General features: G+C 48.3%; 2 protein-coding genes across 2 annotated transcripts in view; both read right to left on the minus strand.

Annotated features, from left to right (window-relative positions):
- Window positions 1-6,897, minus strand: part of LOC137912511 (rho guanine nucleotide exchange factor 17-like) — a 37,921-nt gene extending 31,024 nt beyond the window's left edge. The window contains exon 1 of the mRNA XM_068756661.1: window positions 1,675-6,897. Within this exon, the coding sequence (XP_068612762.1) occupies window positions 1,675-6,897 (5,223 nt within the window). The remainder of the gene's footprint in view (window positions 1-1,674) is intronic.
- Window positions 6,898-8,629: 1,732 nt separating this feature from the next.
- Window positions 8,630-10,001, minus strand: LOC137912512 (P2Y purinoceptor 3-like). Its single transcript, XM_068756663.1, has 2 exons — window positions 9,628-10,001; window positions 8,630-9,305 (listed from the first exon to the last, which is right to left on the minus strand). The coding sequence occupies exons 1-2, from the start codon at window positions 9,999-10,001 to the stop codon at window positions 8,630-8,632; spliced, it is 1,050 nt and encodes a 349-aa protein (XP_068612764.1).
- Between the last annotated feature and the right edge of the window lie 7,379 nt (window positions 10,002-17,380).

The raw sequence follows: 17,380 nt of genomic DNA on the forward strand, positions 1-17,380 counted from the left end.
GTCTTCTGAATCCATCTGAATAGTTTGATAATCGCAGACTCCAGAACTGATCTCTGGTTGACTCTTCATCCATTACCTCCCATTCCCTCGCTCTACCTCACCCCATCACCGTTTCATTCTTCAGCTTGACCTCAGTTCTATTTTTGAAGCGGCTTCTTTTTTTTTTTAAACCAGCGAACGTTTTCTTCCAACTCCTGTCTTTTTTTTTTTGTCCCCGTTTTTCTTTCCCTTTCCTTCTTTTCCCTAAATTGACATTTGGCTCAAAACCCTGCCTCACACCAAGACAAAATGTTATGACCTCACTGCGCTGAAATGTTCCTGAGAAACACAGAGACAGCAAAGAGAAGAACAAGAAATCACCAGGACGAAAAACTGAAAAGGACTTTGATCCAGCATCTGTATGAGTAATGAAAGAGAAGAGGAAGAAGAGAAAATGGTTAAAAGGCACAGGAAGAGAACCAAGAGAGCCAGACAGTGGGCTCGGTTCTGTCCCCTTGCTTTTGTCCTCTCTAGCCGTACACACATGCTGGACATCATCAAAAACTTCAGCGACCACAACAACTTCCTATTGCCCTTAAGTGATTTCCTGCCCCCTGCCAGGTCACTCGCCAACTACTTCTATCGTCGCTACGGCAACAAGTGAGGACAATGGGCCAAGGAAATAAAACCGTCAGCGACAGATCAGGCAGCGTTTAGAGCGGAGCAGAAGGGAAGCCGGGCCGGCGAAATAGTCGCCAGACTAAAAAAGAGCAAGTCTGTCATGATGTCACGAGAGCGCCAGATGATGGATCGGCAACCGTCTGCCCTGAACGCAGACAGATGGTAATCCTCGTGTTGATTTTACTTTCTCCACACCCATTCAGAGTCACAACCGTGACTGCATAATAACACCGAGTGCAGGTAAAGGCCTCCAGGCGTGCGTCTGTGTGTGTGTGTGTGTGTGTACGTGGGCTCCTACACGCTTTGATATACATAACATTCGATGCTTGTTCTACAAAGCGGTGATCAATCAGCCTTTTGTGTTGCTAGGCTACAACAAGCCAGAAGGCTCCAACTGTTGAGAAACCGGCGAGTAAATGCAGCATCACACACGAACACACCCAAATCTGTGTTTGGGCGCGCTGTTAATTAGAGCTCCTCTCTCTGACTCTCTCACTAGTGGCACAAACACAATCAATATTGGATGAAAACATCCCTCCGTCTGCTGTTTCGTACCCTTTGTCTGAGATTTGTTTAGTCGAACTAACAACATCCTCTGATGTTTGTTTAACACCGCTCAGCCTTTAATGGCTCCCCGGATCGCAGCACCGCTCCCAACATGCGCTCCGAAAGGAACCGGACGAGTCCTGATTCCAAAAACGAGGCGCAAAACGCCATGCGTCTTTAGTTACGCCGTGAAACAGAAGAACAAGCCATCAGGCCGCATCAAACGATGCTGTGGGTCGTTTCATCCGGCCGAAAACAAAACCAATTTATTTTCCATTACTGCACCAAAATGTAATTTAAATCATCACTGAGACATCTGGAAAATGTAAATCAGTTAAGAGTCTCTGACTCACTAAAAGACAAAGCAAATTCAACATGGCGTAAACCCAAACTGCATGAAGACAGGACTTGGCACAGCAGATTTGCACACACTCAAACATGGCGCTGGAAGTGAACAGTGCGACTCACCACTCTGGGCTTGGTCCTTTGTGGTGCGGCGGTGGATGCTGCGCCTTCCGTGTTCTTCTTCAGTGGTCCGGCTTCTGTAATCCCACTAGGCCCCTCTGAAGCAGACACTAAAGTCCCATCTCTGGGGGCTACAGGGGGGCCGGGGCCATCAGTATTCCTCTCAGCGGCGGTTAGCTCCAGAGCGTAACTCTGGGTCGCATCCTCCAGACATGGGGCTTCATCCCCGGCAGCCCCGCTTAAGGATGTAGACCTTCCTGAGGCGCGGACAGCGAGGGGGTCTAGTTCTTTAGGTGGACGGAGGCGTGCGGGAGGCGAGATGGGGATAAAAGTCGTCGGCTCGCTGGTATGGCGTACGTGTTTCTGTTTGCTCTTGGTTTTGGATGGCAGTTGTGGAAGAGGAAGAGAAGAGGTGAGATGGCTTTGATCTCTGTGATCCTCCTGCACCTCTGAACCAAGTTCCGGGGTCTCGAACGGGTCCTCGTGAGGAAAGAAGTGAGCAAGCCTGTTGGGGCGTTTTCTACAGGGCCGACGGACCATCCTAGGCGACAGACTGCCGGCTAACTTAAGATCAAAGTTGAACTTCTGCAGCTCCTTCTCTTGGTCGTCTTGATCCGATACGTCGTCGTCGTCGTGGTTTCCAGAGTGGATGGTGCTTTCTGACTGAGATCGAACCTTCTTGATTTTATTACTGCTTTTTGGACGATGCAATCGTGTCGGCGAAGCCTGCTTAGGCCTCACTTCTGGCTCCCACAGTTCCACTACCTGCTCACTCAGAATTGGCTCGCTGCTGGAAGGCGGGATCTGGGCAGGCTTATCCAGTTCATTGATTGGCTGGGTGCTTCTTGTCTGACCTTTGATCAGTGGGTAATTCTGAGAGAATAACGGGGCATCGCCCCGGCGACCGGGGTCGCTGAACGACTTCTTCTTGGGCGCTTTGCCATTGCGTTGGTCGTCTGTCATCAGCCTGTCCGTTACGCCTGGCTCTGCTACGATGCTCCGGATCACCCCGCTGTAGTCGTGAACGCCGTCATCACGGAGCCCGCCATCGCTGCACATTGACAGGTCACTCGCCACACTGCCCTTGTCTTCTGACAAAGTGGCCCCGGCCGAGGCCTCTGGCGAGTCTCTCCCTCCTCCTTTGACGGACAGAGATCCTAATAGGTTGCTGTCTACAGAGAAAAAACTGCTTTTACCTTCCTCCGCCGCGGAACAGCGCCGCTGGGGCATGGGATCGCTTAGAGAGCGGTAAACTGTGGACTCCCCATTCCCACCAGCTGCTACTGCTGACTCTACATTACTGCCCTGACAGGAATCAGAGCCTGCGTTGCCGTTGCTGTGAGGGGAGAACTTACGCCTCCGTCGGGCAGCACTTGGGGTTCCAGGGGCTTCCAATCCACCGCCGCCTCCTCCTCCTGCTGACCTTTGTGACACAACGCTGTTGGTTTTTATCTGCTCGCTGGCGGTGTTGACATTGCTGATGCCAGGGGTGCTGCTCAGCTCCACGATGAGGCCGTCCCTCTCAGCCAGCCGAGCAGGAAGAAGCAAGGAGGGAGGCCCGCCGACTTCATTCAGGCGGTTTGCACAATTCACACTGTTCTCCGTAATCACTTCTCTCTCCTGCTCAAAGCCTTCCACCTCATGCAGAGCTGACTGTTTCCACACGGTGACAGGCTGCCCTAAAACATCTCTGGCAATTTGTGATCCTAAATGAACCCCCGCCGGTCCCAGAAACGGCCTCTTGGGGGGTTCAGTTGGGCCCATCTCTGGCTCTGTGACAATCCCTTCATCCGTTAGGCTGGACTCGTGGCCTGAAAGTTCATCTCCAGACTGGTCGTAGAACATGCTTTCCCCCAAATCACCCCTCGGTTCGCCTCCCTCCGTCTCGCTGCTCTGTCTATTTGCCTTCTCTCTGTACTCTGCTCCCCTGCTGTTTAGCTTCCCCAACGTTGCACTTTGTCCATCCCTCTCGCTCCTCTCCCTCTCCCCGTTCTCGCTCTCCCTCTCGTGTTTACCCCAGTCTTTTGTATTTTTAAACTCACCCTCTTGATATTTCTTCGTCTCATCCGTTATGCTCAATGGGGCATTCTCCTTCTCCTCAATTGCGTCCTTGACCTGGAAACATTCATTCTCCAAATCAGCATCGGCTCTCCTTTCATCATCATCATCATCATCATCTTGCCTTGTACTCATCTGGCAGATATCTCGAATGACCTGCCTGGCTTCCAGTACGTACCTCTCATGCATTGGAGCAGTCACTTCGTCATTATCATCAAACCCATAATTCAGCATTCTCTGTCTTCTCCCAAGCATAGAATCGCCCCCGTCGCTTTCTACTTCCCTATCGGACACCGACACCCTCCCTCCATCAATCTCTCCATCCAAGTCAAGCTGCTGCTCAGATGAGCTCCTTTTGGCGTTGTCACATCTCAAGTGAGACCTGCCGGCAGCTGGCTTGTCTGAATAAGTGAAGGACTTCGTACGCCGTAGGGTGGCAGTCAGGTCTTTCAGGGACGGGCGAAAACCGGGCGGTAGAGGGGTGCCACCAGAAATCCGTGAGCCCATCCTGTACACCGATGACCCTTCTGCGGCCGCTGATTTGTCTCCGATTATTTTTCGAACCTTGAGCTCCGACAGGTCAGATTTCAGAAAGTTTAAGAGCGTCAGTGTTCCTGAAGTGATATCAGGGTTGGACGTGGATATTCGGTTTTCATCATTAATGGCTACCCTACCCACACCTGTTGCCCTCCTTGCCTCGGCCTCACTACTTCCAACCCTTGCACATACCCCACCTTCTCTGGACAACACAGCCGGTGAGGGGGCAACCACAGGAATGGCCTTTGGACACACCCGCAAATGAGTACGGGAGAAGTTATCCCCATGGCCGAAGCTTGGGGAGCGATACATGGTGAAATTCCCATGGTAAGTTTTACTCAGCATAGATAACGATGCACTTCTGCTACTTGCATCACGGCCGGCACCGGACTGGTCCTCCTCCTTCTCCTTCAGCGTCTCAGTGCTGGAGTATCGACTGCTGCAGCGTGAGCCACTAGGACTGGAAGCAAATGGAGGGATGTTGACCTTCGACACTCGCGACACACCAGGAAGTGTCGCGGAGAGCGCCGGCGAGGCGATGCGCTCCCATTGCTGGACCCTGGCCCGGTTACTGTGACTGCTGTGCTCTCTTGCCGAGTGGCTCCGCGATGCTGCCCCCACAGGTTTTCCTCTGCTTTGCTGGTGGTGCCGATCTAAGTGCTCCATTGTCAAGGGCCTGTTGGTGTCACTGTCTTCTGATTCGCTGTCATGACCAACATAGTCAGCACGGCCTGTTGCTAGAGCGGCTCCACTGGATTTCTTCTTCTTCCTCACTGAGCGGCGGCGGACTGCCTCTCGACCGTGGGAGCCTAGAGCGCCCGGGCTGTCCTCCTCACTGCCCGAATACCTGCCAATTCCCTTCGTGCCCAACCAGCCATTTTTACTGCGGGATAAATAGCTGCCGCCTCGCTCTGTGGTGCCTCTTTCTCCTGCTCTGCAGGAGATGGTGGGAGCTTGGCTGGCAGGAACACTGCAACTGCCTCCTCCAAACCCTTTTCTTGTCCTGGTGTGCTCCTCCTCTTCGTTTCCAGAGCTAAACATCCAGCAGGAGCTAAGGGGAGAGGCAACTCTTGCCGGGGCACTTAGTTCATTGGAGGGAGCTATGGTAGAGGAGGAGGAGGAGGAGGCAATGGCTTTATCTGGAGCTGCGGCGGTGGAGGGGGGGGAGGAGGAGGAGGTAGGGGCTGCAGCTCTAGAGCTATGCAAGGAATGTAAACTATCCCTGGGCAGCCCGACCCCCTGTCTATCCCTTTTCTCCCTCACTGTCGGCTGCTGAAGATAGGAGGAGCAGGAGGAGGTGTCCAAGCGCTCCGATCGATTCCAAGACAAAGTAGAAGGAGGTTGAAGGTCAGAGGCGAGGTCACATGTCAAGCTCGTCACAATGGGGGTCTTATGGGTCGCCCCTACCTCAGAGCTGGAACAATGAGATCTGCATGGAGATGGGTTAATCCTACGGTCGTGACCCCCCCCACTGCAAGCGCGACTGATGCTGCCGCCGCCTTCTAAAGTATTCGCATCACAAACTTTGCTGGCGGGACTTCGTGCATCTACACCCGCCTCATCGTTCGAGTGCAGCCGGTGGTGAGCTTCGGGATCAAAGTCCAGATCATAGCAACACTTCTCCTTGGCTGCACCGCTTCCTTGGCTTTGCGCTTCCAGAGACGGGCTCCTGGAATCGGCGGCAGACAGGAGTTTGTCACTTTGTCTATCTGAGATAGGAGCGCTGTCGCCGGGACAGAGCTCTAGCAGGCGGCCTCTGTCAGTCTTGTGCAGCTGCGCCGCCGCTTGACTTTGTTTTTCACCAAAAATCTCTCTGATCTTAGTCACACTGGGCCACTTGTCTGAGTGCGAGGGAATAAAGTCGCCCTGGTGTGTGGTGAAATAACTTCTGTGAGCTGTGCAGGGGGGAGAAGCCCCTCTTCTACTGAGAGCGTCCTCTTCCTCGTCTGGGGTCAAATAAGCCTTTCTGGGATCGGGAGGAGGGCATGCATTATTGATCTGTGAAACATCTCTCTTACCAGAGTGGTCGGCTGATGAGGTAAAAATCCGCCTCTCCGAATCCGAGCCCCCAGAGTGACACTTTTGCAGTTTGTTTTTTGTGAGAGGCTCTGTAGTAGTAGTAGTAGTAGTAGTAGTACTAGTAGTCGTAGTAGTAGTATCCTGTAAATGTCCAGCACCGCTATCCTTGTGTAAAGATTTACGAGACAGAGACCGGTCTCTCCTGGCGCACTTCGCCCGCGGAAGAGCGCCGTCCCCCCGCGTCACTGCTGCCGGATCTCCCGGTGCGGCTGTGCGCGTCCCGGCGGAGCTGCAGCTGCTGAATTTCTCTGTGAGCTGGCGGATGGATGGAGAAATGGCGAGAGGCGCAGAGGAGCCTCTCCTTGAGTCTGCGGTTAGGAGGCCGGCTGTGGCGGCGGCAGAGAGTTTGGAAACTTTTCTCGACACGCTGACATTACGCGCCGCCGAGGATTGTTCCGCCTTGCTGGGCTCCGGGAGGGGGGCGACGCCGGTCGCCTTTAAATCCCCCGCTTTGTGTTGCGGGTCTTCTCTCCTCTTGGCGCCCCAGGACTGTAACTTTTTGAAAGAGACGCTGCGGTACACAGCCGCATTCTTCCGCTCTCCTTCTGCCATTGTTCGCGTCTCCCCCCCCCCGCCTCAGACTTCACACACAGACATAATGACTCCACGAATATCCAAAACGCTGTGGTCCATTTCCATCCTCTTTAAATCGCTTCAATCTTGCACTGAAAAAAAAAATTTAATAGAAAAAATCCGCTGCGTAAAAAGGCGACTTTTCGGTCCTAATTTACATCCGTGCCAGAAAGAAAAAGCGCAACAAATTTCTGCAAGCAAACTTTCCTGACCTGTTCACAAAACAAACTTTTCCATTGTTGCCCCCCCCCCACTGCTCGTAAACCTCCACCTCCTACCGGGTTGGCGCAGCCCGGACGGGCCCGACGCATCACTCACTGAACATTCCCAAACGGTTGATCCCTTATTTTGGCATGATTTGTTTTTTTTGCATGTTAATGCCTGAGATAGGGCAGAGGGGATGGGCGGGACTGTCATAGCCCCCCTCGGGGACTGAGAGGAAAGGCTCTTTTTTTTTTGATAGCAGGAACAGATACTCGGAATCACAGCCCCTTCCATTGCGATAAAGAACAGTGGCACAGAAGGAATGAAGGAACAATCACACATTTTAGAGGAGAACATTCCTTTATTAATGTCTGGAAGTCATTATAAAGGAATATCTGCAAACACACAATTACGTTTCTGGATTCTGTATCCATTGATAGTTTTTCTGTTAAAGGCTCGGAGGCCAGAGATCCGGATCCCTTTTAGCAGCTCGGGCTGAAGTAGAGACTCCACAGGGTTTCACTCGTGCACAATAACCCCTCTGTGACGCTTCCCATGGACGTCTGCTGCTTACCGGTCCTTTTGTTCCAAGGCAGGACTTGTATTCCCTAAAGGAGGACTGCAGCGCCCCCTTCAGCTCATCGACGGTAGATCACATGGACTCATCTGTGATCCAAGGATTCTGTTTTTTTTTTTTTAGGGTTTGATTTGTACGTTTACAACCACATTTATCGACGTCAAACCGATTCCAACGACACATTCATCAACTTATTTTTATTGTTTTATCTCAAGGAAAGGCTAAATGATACAAACGTAGTTTTTGGTAATTAATATGAATGTGATAAAATATAGTCTTTTATTTCCAATACAATACTGCGTTACAGTAATTTATAAAGAATAAAAAAAAAACATTAAAAAAATAATAATACTGAGTGGCACAAACTTGTTGGCACAGTGCATAAAGACGTCTCCAAACACCAGATTTTGCAATTGGGGAAAATAAAAATGAACCAGACATAATTATTTGGCCACTCATTTGTTCAAAATCAACACGCAGTCTCTCCATTCATTGCTGAATGACAATGCTTTACAGACACAAATACATCAAGAAAGTCTTAAAATGTGAAAATGTATTTTTCTCCAAATGTACGTTACCGGTACATTTAATTAATACATGTTCAGATCAAATCATTCCAGTAAAGTTAATCTGTTACAGTGGTTTCAGGACAATAAACTTCATGTGTTATGCACAGTGCAGGTAGAATACTACTTTGATTCCAAGTCTCTGAAATCGTCCTCCGAGTTTGTCTTCAGTCTATATTTACTTTTCATATCATGAGATGAATCATTTCACGCCACATTTTAGAGGCTTCTTGTTGAGTCATCTGTTTTAGACGCTCATTACTGAGTGGTAGGTTCAAGCACAGAGGACGTGCGCGTTAGATCAATGACTTTATGACTTTGGAGCCTCCTAGGATCGACACAGGTCAAAGAACACTCTTCAGCTTTAGGGTCCACCGCTGCCCTTGTCTTTGAGGGTGGTGACCTTGAGCAGAAACCTTTTGGTGTTGTGGCGGTAGCGCGGCTGGGTGAAGTAGAACAAAATCGGGTCCAGAATGCTGTTCATGCTGGCGAACGGCCTGGTGCTCTTATAGATGATTGAGAACAGGTTCCTCGTCTCACAGGGCGCAGCGGGCAGCGCACGCACCACCAGGTACACGGTCTTAGTGAGGTGAAACGGCAGGAAGCTTACGCAGAACACCACCACAACCACAATGATCATCCGCACCGCCTTGTCCCGTTTCTCCCCGGTTGCCATGGAGACGCCCCGGTAGGACACCGGGCGGCAGAGGATCTGGGCCATCCGACAGTAGCACACCATCACGCCGATAAAAGGCAATAAGAATCCGAGGCAGGTCAGGGCCATGCCGTAAGGATAGTAGTCCACCGAACGCCTCGGCGTGCTCAAATCGTAACACACCGTGCGGTTCCGCTGAATTCCCGTCGCGGCGAAGAGAAACGTCGGCGCGCACAGGACGACGACGACCAGCCACACGCCTCCACAGATGCACCACGCCGTCCTGCGACCGGCTTGCTTGTGCCAGATCGCAAGAGGGTGGCAAATGCCCATGTAGCGCAGCCCACTGATGCAGGTGAGGAAGAAAATGCTGCCGTGCAGATTACTAAGAAGAAAGGAAAAGAGGCTGTCAGATCAAACAGATGAAGGAACGTTCATCTCGGACTAGTGTCACTCTCAAAAAGGAGAAGCCTGCCAGCTGTTTGCAGCGGCAGGCTTCCCACATCTATTAATGCTGTTTCACTTCTGAAACTTTCTGAAACATCATGAATTCAGTCCAAACATTTGTATTTATTTTTGGGGGGGGGGGGGGGGTATCGTATCTCTCCCTTCCCAATGCCGGATGAAACTTAACCGTGCCTTCCTGGCTTCTATCAAAGACCAAACAGGCTCAGAAAGGCTGGACCTGGATCAGGTAAACTTCTCACCTGTAGAACTGAAACCTGACCAGTTTACAGGCGAGCTCCCCAAAGGGCCAGTAGTCACGACTGCCGTAGTTGTAGATGAGCAAGGGAAGCGACATCACGTAGAGAAAGTCGGCTATGGCCAAGTTCAGCATGTAGATGTTGTTTTTGGACAGATTGGGCCGAGTTCTCCAGATCTTCAGTATGACGGCGGCGTTGAGGGGAAGGCCGAGCAGAAAGACGAAGCTGTAAACAGCTGGGAGTAAGACGCGTTTAAAGTCTTCCTTGTAGGTGCAGCGGGGGCCGCCTGACGCGCCGGCGGTGGCGATGTTGCCCATGAAGTTGCCCGTGAAGTTGCCCGTGAAGTTGCCGGTGAAGAGGTCAACAGGATGCAGCATCTTCACATTCTGGAAGAGAAACACAGGTGAACGTGATATTGTTATTTTGATAACTTTTCTTTTTACGTGGATATAAATGAGATTTCCCTTATTGTGAAGTTAACAGGACATTTTCCAATATCAGCTAACAAATAATGCTTTTTGATCCCTTCGTGGCTTGTGCCATGATTGTGAATGATTCCAGTGCTAATAAGCCTCTCCACTAGAGGGCGCAAGAGATCTATGCCATCAACATCAGCGTCACAGGAAGGCTCTGTGTCTGATTACATTTTGAATGCTACAGATTAGGACGGAATTTCTCAGTTTGGTATCTGGGAGAAGGTCAACGCTAGTTGATGTTAATCGATTACTTCTATTGAAGTATCAGAAGTAAAAGTTGTAATACCACTAGAGAAGAATACTTCATCACAAGACTGAAATGAAAGTACCGAGGATAAATCAAAGGCCTAGCGACGCTGATTAAAGTTCTCTTTGTGTAATAAATCCGGATGTGCTTTCACACCAGCCCAAACGGAGCGGATTATCCGAGGAAAGGAACTCTGGTCAGTTTAAAGGGGAGCAAACAGCGGCAGTGTGAATCCCATCAGGTTACAACAAAAACAGATCTGTACATTTGGAAATGAAGACTTTTCTTCACTGCCTGCTGGCTGAGACCAACCAACAACCTTAATTACTGCCCCCAGAATGAGGGCAGTAGGGGGGGGGGGGGGGGTAGACAGTGACTCATGGCGTTTCACAACCAGCCCCCTCCATCTGAAAAGTGTGTGTCAGAGCAGAGAGCGTGTTTGATCCGCATCTCGTTACTGCCTTAATTATTGCCTTTATGGGCCTTTTTAGGAACATGTTTTGTGTTTTAGAGTTTCTCCTCATGTATGTGCGCTTCGCGGAAGTAGGAGTCACTAAGTTTCAGACAGGGATTAACTAGTCGGGGTTCGTCATGTCCGTCATGGCTGCTATCCATTGGGGTAACTTCCCATCAGTCCATTCCGAGGTGAAGTCGCACGACTTTTGTGCTCGTTGGTATTCATAACACAAGCCAATGCATGAAAAATATTGGGTTTCTGAAACAATAACGGAAAGAAATCATTGCGTCTTCACTATTTTTAGTTGAGATTCTCATGGCATTAAAAACGAGAGCTGCGTGTGGAATGAAGTCCACAACAAGCCACTTGTTTGCTCCAGCCAGACACCAACAGCAAACAACAATTAAAGCATTGCTCATTGGCATCTGCAGACATTTAACAGTCTGTGTCACTGCAGTCCTGAAAGAATCATCTGCTTGTTCCCAATGACTCGGTGCAACTCCTTCTGCCCACAAACTGGTACTTTTGGCAGCTTTGCGTGAAACACGTTAAACCTTCTGATCAAAGACTTTCTGGAGGAAAACAGCGGAGTCCGCGCCAAAAACTGAAAGCTGCTAAATTCCACTTTCCCTATCATCCTGACGTTGCGCTACTCGTAATAAAACACTCGTTTATTTAACAGTGTTAACAGAGATCATGCCTTCAAATTAAATTAACTCCAGGAAGCTACATTTACACCTTTTAAGGTGTTTCTGGCAAACAGATGTCTTATTATTGTGGATTCAATATTTCGGTCTCGATACTAAACTCAGGAGAGGAGAAGGAATGAAGAAAGTGCATGTTGCAGAAAGTAATACTGAAATCAGAATAATGGTCGCCACATTAAGGGAAACGGAGGCACTGATTCCTGCGTGTCGTTCTGTCCAGAATGATCATAAGGCTACATTTCCTTATTCCACTTCCTTCAGAAAGCAGATGCTGAACTCTTGTCTGGCGTGTGATCAGGAGCGTGTGCAATTTAACCTTGACATCAAATAGGCCATTCTGTACCAACGCTGCGGAGGTCTTAAGCTGCGAGGAGCAGCTGACTTCCTGCGCCACTGTCGTGGAATCTACTGTAACCTCCTTTACATCTGAGTAAGGCCAAAAAAACAATCCTCACTGAAACCTCACTTAAACTCCTGACTGGCAACTGTTAATGATTCTATTTATACTAAAGTTGCTGGAGAAATAGCCGCGGTAAGTTTCTATAACGGCTTGATTGTTAACCTCTGCTGAGGTACAGTCATCAAATGCTTGACAGAGCAGTAAGTAGCAGTTAGCCGGACCCTGCGGCGGCTGTTGCCGTGGGCGTTGCAGCGCTGAGGGGAAGTGAATGCACCTTTTGGTAAAAGCAGGAGGAGGTGAAGTAAAATATTAGACAAAAAGAAATGAAGATTGTCAGAGTTATTCCAGAGTGCATTTGACATTCCTGGATAGTCATGTGGTCTTTTTTTTGCCGTTAGCTTTGGTTATTACGGTTCCAATTTGAGATGGGACGTAGGAGTGTTTCCTCTAATCCCACCCGGATCAGAGAATTAAGATTTAAACTATCCATTTAATAGCGCTTCTCGTCTGGCGTGTTTGTGGCCTGTGGATTATTTACTCACTCAGATAATGAACGTTCGTTTAACTTTGTCCCGGTAACAGCCTGTTGGGTTTCGCTCTCGATCACCTCTCCGTCCTTGAGCGTCTCCACTCTGGTGCTACATTAATCTATTCCCAGTCAGAGAGACAAAAACACCACAGAGGCCGGACTGACCGGAATTTTCAATAAAAACACAGCAAGTGGCAAGTGTCCCAGTTCTTCACACATGCCCACGCAAAATATTCCTGATGTTACGGCCAGGATGTTAAAACTAGAACCAATCGGGGAAGACCCAGGACAAGACGGAGACCACGTGTCTCATCTTGCAGGAGAACGCCTCGGTATCCTCCCAGAAGAGCCCCCCCCCCCCCTATGACACGGACCCAGGTAAGCAGATGAAGAGGAAGACAAATAGGCTTTGGGGTTCTTTGATGTGAAAATGTTGGGGAACCACAGACCGACACTATAAAGATTTACGAGCCTGCAAAGAAGCCACTGGGTCAAGATTCCAGTCTTTAATAGGAAATAATCTAATTAAGGGAAAACAAATCTGGCAGGTGGAGAGAGAGAGAGAAACAGAGTTCCTAAAAGACAAGTGAGCAGGATTGATCCACAGCTAATGAGCGCAAATAAACAGTCCAGATCCAAAAGCAAGGACTTACCTTAATGACAACAATATTTATGAGGTAGCGTCAACACGAGGGGGGCCCAGCAGCCATGGTTGAAGTCAGGCTCCTTCTCAGGCCAGTCCAAGGAGGAGGAGGAGGAGGACCGTTAAGTGTGAAGGAGGAACACGCTCGGAGCTGTTTTATGTGGAACTAAACTCCGCCCGGGCCTACACTGTTAACGCGCTGCTCAAAGGGAAAAAGAAAAAAGAAAACGAGCTGCTCATTTTTCTCAGTCTGTTTAAATTTTGATAATGATTAAAATATAATGAGGAACAGAATAAATCAGGTTGTTATTTCCTCATTCACATCAGCGCATATGAACCGGTTGTCTTGTGTCTCATTGGATTTTGTAACTCTTGTTACTTCCTGCTCAGAATATATCTGATCAAATGCAGCTGCAGAAAATTTTCAGAAATCAAAATTACATGAAATATGCTGTCAACAGAAGTAATAGTCGTGTTTTCAAACTAAAGTCTATTTAGTCTTTGTCATTCATGGAAAATGTGTCTTTCTGGATGATAAATATAAAATGAACTGATAAGAGAGCATACAGACCAAGTGCAGCATACAGACAGATCACAATACAGCCATGGGAATAAATACTTCTGCTTGAGAAGGAAAATGATCTACAAACCGAAGGTCAAGTGACTGAAATGATTAACAGCACAGGAGCAGACGTCTCCTTCCGGACAAACCTCCTCTGTCATGTTGAAACTGGGACGTGTGCAGACGAGGAAGTGAAGTTCAACAAGGCTAATCTGCAGATTTCGTAAGGTCTGTCTAGATTAGAATGTTCTTATCTTTAAATCTGCTCTTTCAGTCGTGTTTTTAAGTTATCTCTGTGTCTGCTGCTGTCATTTCACTTGGAGCAGCGGATCATGTGTCCATTCGCAGCATGTCTGTCCATTAATGCATGTTAAAGAGTTATTTGCAAACACATATAATTAGACCCGATTCCTTCTGGAGCTGCGTATTTATTTATTTTTACTGTGAAAGGCTTCTACATCCAAATTTGGTTGGTTTGAGTGTTTGGACCAGCCGATGCGTATAAAGTCAAAGCTGCAGGCAGGCGAGGACATCAACCTGGATAACGTGTCCAACCGTTGGAGACGTGAGAAGGACACAGGACAAAGTTGGTTATATACTGTATTTTGCAGACAAGTAGTTCCAGGACTCTCTCCTGACCACAGTGCACACATGAATGAATGAATGAATGAATCAATTAATTTTATTTTCAAACATGTAGAAAAATATGTAAGTATTTGTACATACAAAAGAAAGAAATACAGATTAAAAAAAAGACATAACAAAATGCAGCACATAGTTCGAAAAAGGAGTAGGAATAAGTGGAATACTTATTTTAAAAAGATTCTGTTAGAATAATTTAAGAATATTTCCATTTCCTCTAAACTGTTATTGAGAGCAACAGCCCCATCGGGTGGGCAGAGAAAATGTATGCAACCAGCTAAGCCCCACCCCTCGACCTTTGTCAATAAAAGCGACCCGGAACCGGAACTCAAGCAGAACAAAAGTATTATGTATGTGGATGTGTGAATCTGCTTGGTGCCGAAGAACGCTCACGTTGTTGTGAAAACAGGACTCTTTTTTTTGTGTGTGTGTTTGCCTTAGATCCGAGGAAGGTTCTTTCTAATTATTATTCAGTTTATAGAAACATATTCAACATAAATACTTGAATTAATAAACCATAAAATATATAATAATAAATAAATATATATACTCCTCATCCACAGTTAACACCCTTCCTCTTCTGTATACTTGTTTAGAAAAACACATTCGTACCTCCTTTGCTTGTTAACTTTGTCTGATTTATTTGTTGATTCTATCTCCTTTTAATGTTTTTTATACTCTTGTGCACTTTGAGGTTTGCGTACAACATAAAATGTATTGTTACGATGCTGCTCACATTTGTCCAAGGGTCTGCTCAGAGAGTTCGTGTGTTTGCTCAGACACGTGAATAATTAGAGGGAACGTTGCTCTCGAGCCCCACCCGCATCCTTCCATCCTTCCGTGACCATTACTCTGCTATAGCTTGGTGCTACTCATTGTAAAGAAAATGCTGCGTAATGGCGGTTTCAGACAGGCCTGGTCCGCCATTTTGAAAATAGATAGCGTGAGCTGATTAAAGTATAAATCAGTTTTAAACAGGGGTTTGCCCTTTGTCGAGAGACAAAATGTTACAATAAGACCGCTTGTCATAAGTGTTGGCTATTTTTAAATGCCAGCAGGCCTCATAGTGGACTCATGTCTAAAAAGAGTCAACTCATTGTGATCGATTTTAAAGCTCCTTGAGACAAATCGCACCACGATCCGGTACTGATGCTGCCTTCATCTGACATCCTGCCACGACGCAGCATCAATAAAATGTGTCTCCAGTTCATACAAAACGTCAGGAGTAGCTTGAGATCTCATTTCTGTTTGATTCGTTCTGTTTTTGATGCTTCATAATTTTTGCTCCTTCATGTAATTTGTCAAACATTTTCCATTTCATTTTGTTCACATGTGATTTTATTTCAAGTTTTCTCATCACCGTTTCAGTCTGAGCGAGATAAAAGAGGTCAAACTTCACCCTCGCAGAAGAGGGACAGGCTGAGGGACAGACGCCCACCCCCCCCCCTCCATCCTCCAAGGATTTAACGGTTGCCTGGATACAGCCTAGAATCCTCACAGACCTGCTTTATCTCCAAGTCACATGACCCATTTTACAGGGTCGGAGTAGCCTCCCGTGTGCTGAGCTTCTGCCGTTTCTTTTCCCAGATCTTCCACCTCGACGTCCAGTCTGCCCTCTTACGACACCAATGTTAAAAAAAAATAAAAAAACATGTCGGGGTGACGGGCCGGGGACTCTGGGGCCCCAGAGGGCTCCATGGCAACACAATACACCTCAGCAGTTGTTCACATGGCAGCTCATCCATTGTGCCACAGAAACGCGAGGCGGTTACGTTGCTGGATGTGATTTCGGTGTCTGTCTTAAAAGTTCAATAAGAAAGACCATAAATTGTGCTTTAGTGGTCCCAGAGAGGAGCCCGGCAAACCCACAGGCCGCAAAGCAACCCGGTTGCTAACAACAGAGGGGACGCCATGACAGCACTTGGTCCCAGTGGAAGGAATATTTACCTCGGTGAATGTGGAGCAGCTGGGAATAACCCAGATTAAGATGAGTTCCACGGAGCAGCTTCTGAATCCGTGAAAGCGGTTCTTAGCTTGAAAACATTGGTTTTTTTTATGTTAATGTCTCCCTTTATTTCCCGTCTTGCCTTTTCTCTCTGCTTGAATCTGGATGTTATCGAGCTTTTGCTCATGTTGTCATGTTCCCTGTTTGCAGGAGGCAGTGCGGTCGCTTTCGAGCCATGATGGACCGCTCCCATCTCTCTAGCATTCCCATTCTCCCTCTCAGCTGCTCAGACACTCCCTGTCTGGCAGCTGCTGCAAGAGAGGCGGAAGAGGAGGAGGAGGAGGAGGAGGAGCAGTTCGTTTGAATGCTGAAGCCAGAGTGTGATTTTCAAATCCTTCATTTCCAAACATTTTGTCATATGAAATGCAATTGAGGCAATTTCCATTCCTCAAACTGGCCAGAAGCAGAGTCCATCTTGAACAGCAGAGACAGGCAGGACAGAAGTCACGTGATCAACCCACACAGAATGACATCACTGCAGAGGAACAATGGATGCATGCAGATGCATAATACATGAGATCCAGTTATTTATTTTGTCGTTAAATGATTTATTTCATATTTGTAGACAACTTTGCGCATCCTCAAGGCCCAGATTCACCGCCACACTAAAGCTTTATTCTCCTCCAAAGATCCGGGATAACGAGAATGAACGGTTCATCCCGCCGCCGCACCGGGCGCCCCCCCCCCCCCCCCGCCTATAAAACGCGGGCGCCGCCGCCTTCCCGTTCAGCAGTAGTTGCATCGTCCCCGTTGGGCACGCCACGCGACGCACGGACACACCGGCTTTCACGGCCATTTTCTTCCAATCTTCTAGTTTTCCACTTGATCATTAACCTTTAAAGGAAGCCATGGTAAGTTGTTTTTGATCTCTGGTCATTCTGAGCGGTAGAAATGAACGCGGAGCAGCCGGTGTCTCCAGTCGGTGCGCGGCGGCGCGGAGGGTTTCTGTCCCCAGATTAAGCCCCATAGACGCGCACATGGGCTTTTAGAGGCTACAAACGGGCTGCTCATGATTGACAGGAGGAGGGATGGTAGAGATGGAACCTGTTTCATGGCGGGGGGGGGGGGGGGGGGGGGCAGACTGGGTG

This window comes from Brachionichthys hirsutus, unplaced genomic scaffold (genome assembly GCF_040956055.1).
Source record: "Brachionichthys hirsutus isolate HB-005 unplaced genomic scaffold, CSIRO-AGI_Bhir_v1 contig_976, whole genome shotgun sequence".
NCBI classification, from domain to species: Eukaryota; Metazoa; Chordata; class Actinopteri; order Lophiiformes; family Brachionichthyidae; genus Brachionichthys; species Brachionichthys hirsutus.

Bases quoted from the DNA above. Each gene is read 5' to 3' on its own strand.
- LOC137912512 (XM_068756663.1), bottom strand. From the start codon at position 10,001: ATGCTGCATCCTGTTGACCTCTTCACCGGCAACTTCACGGGCAACTTC. The intron at 9,306-9,627 runs GTGAGAAGTTTA...CTTTCTTCTTAG, and splicing joins GTCAGGTTTCAGTTCTACAG to TAATCTGCACGGCAGCATTT.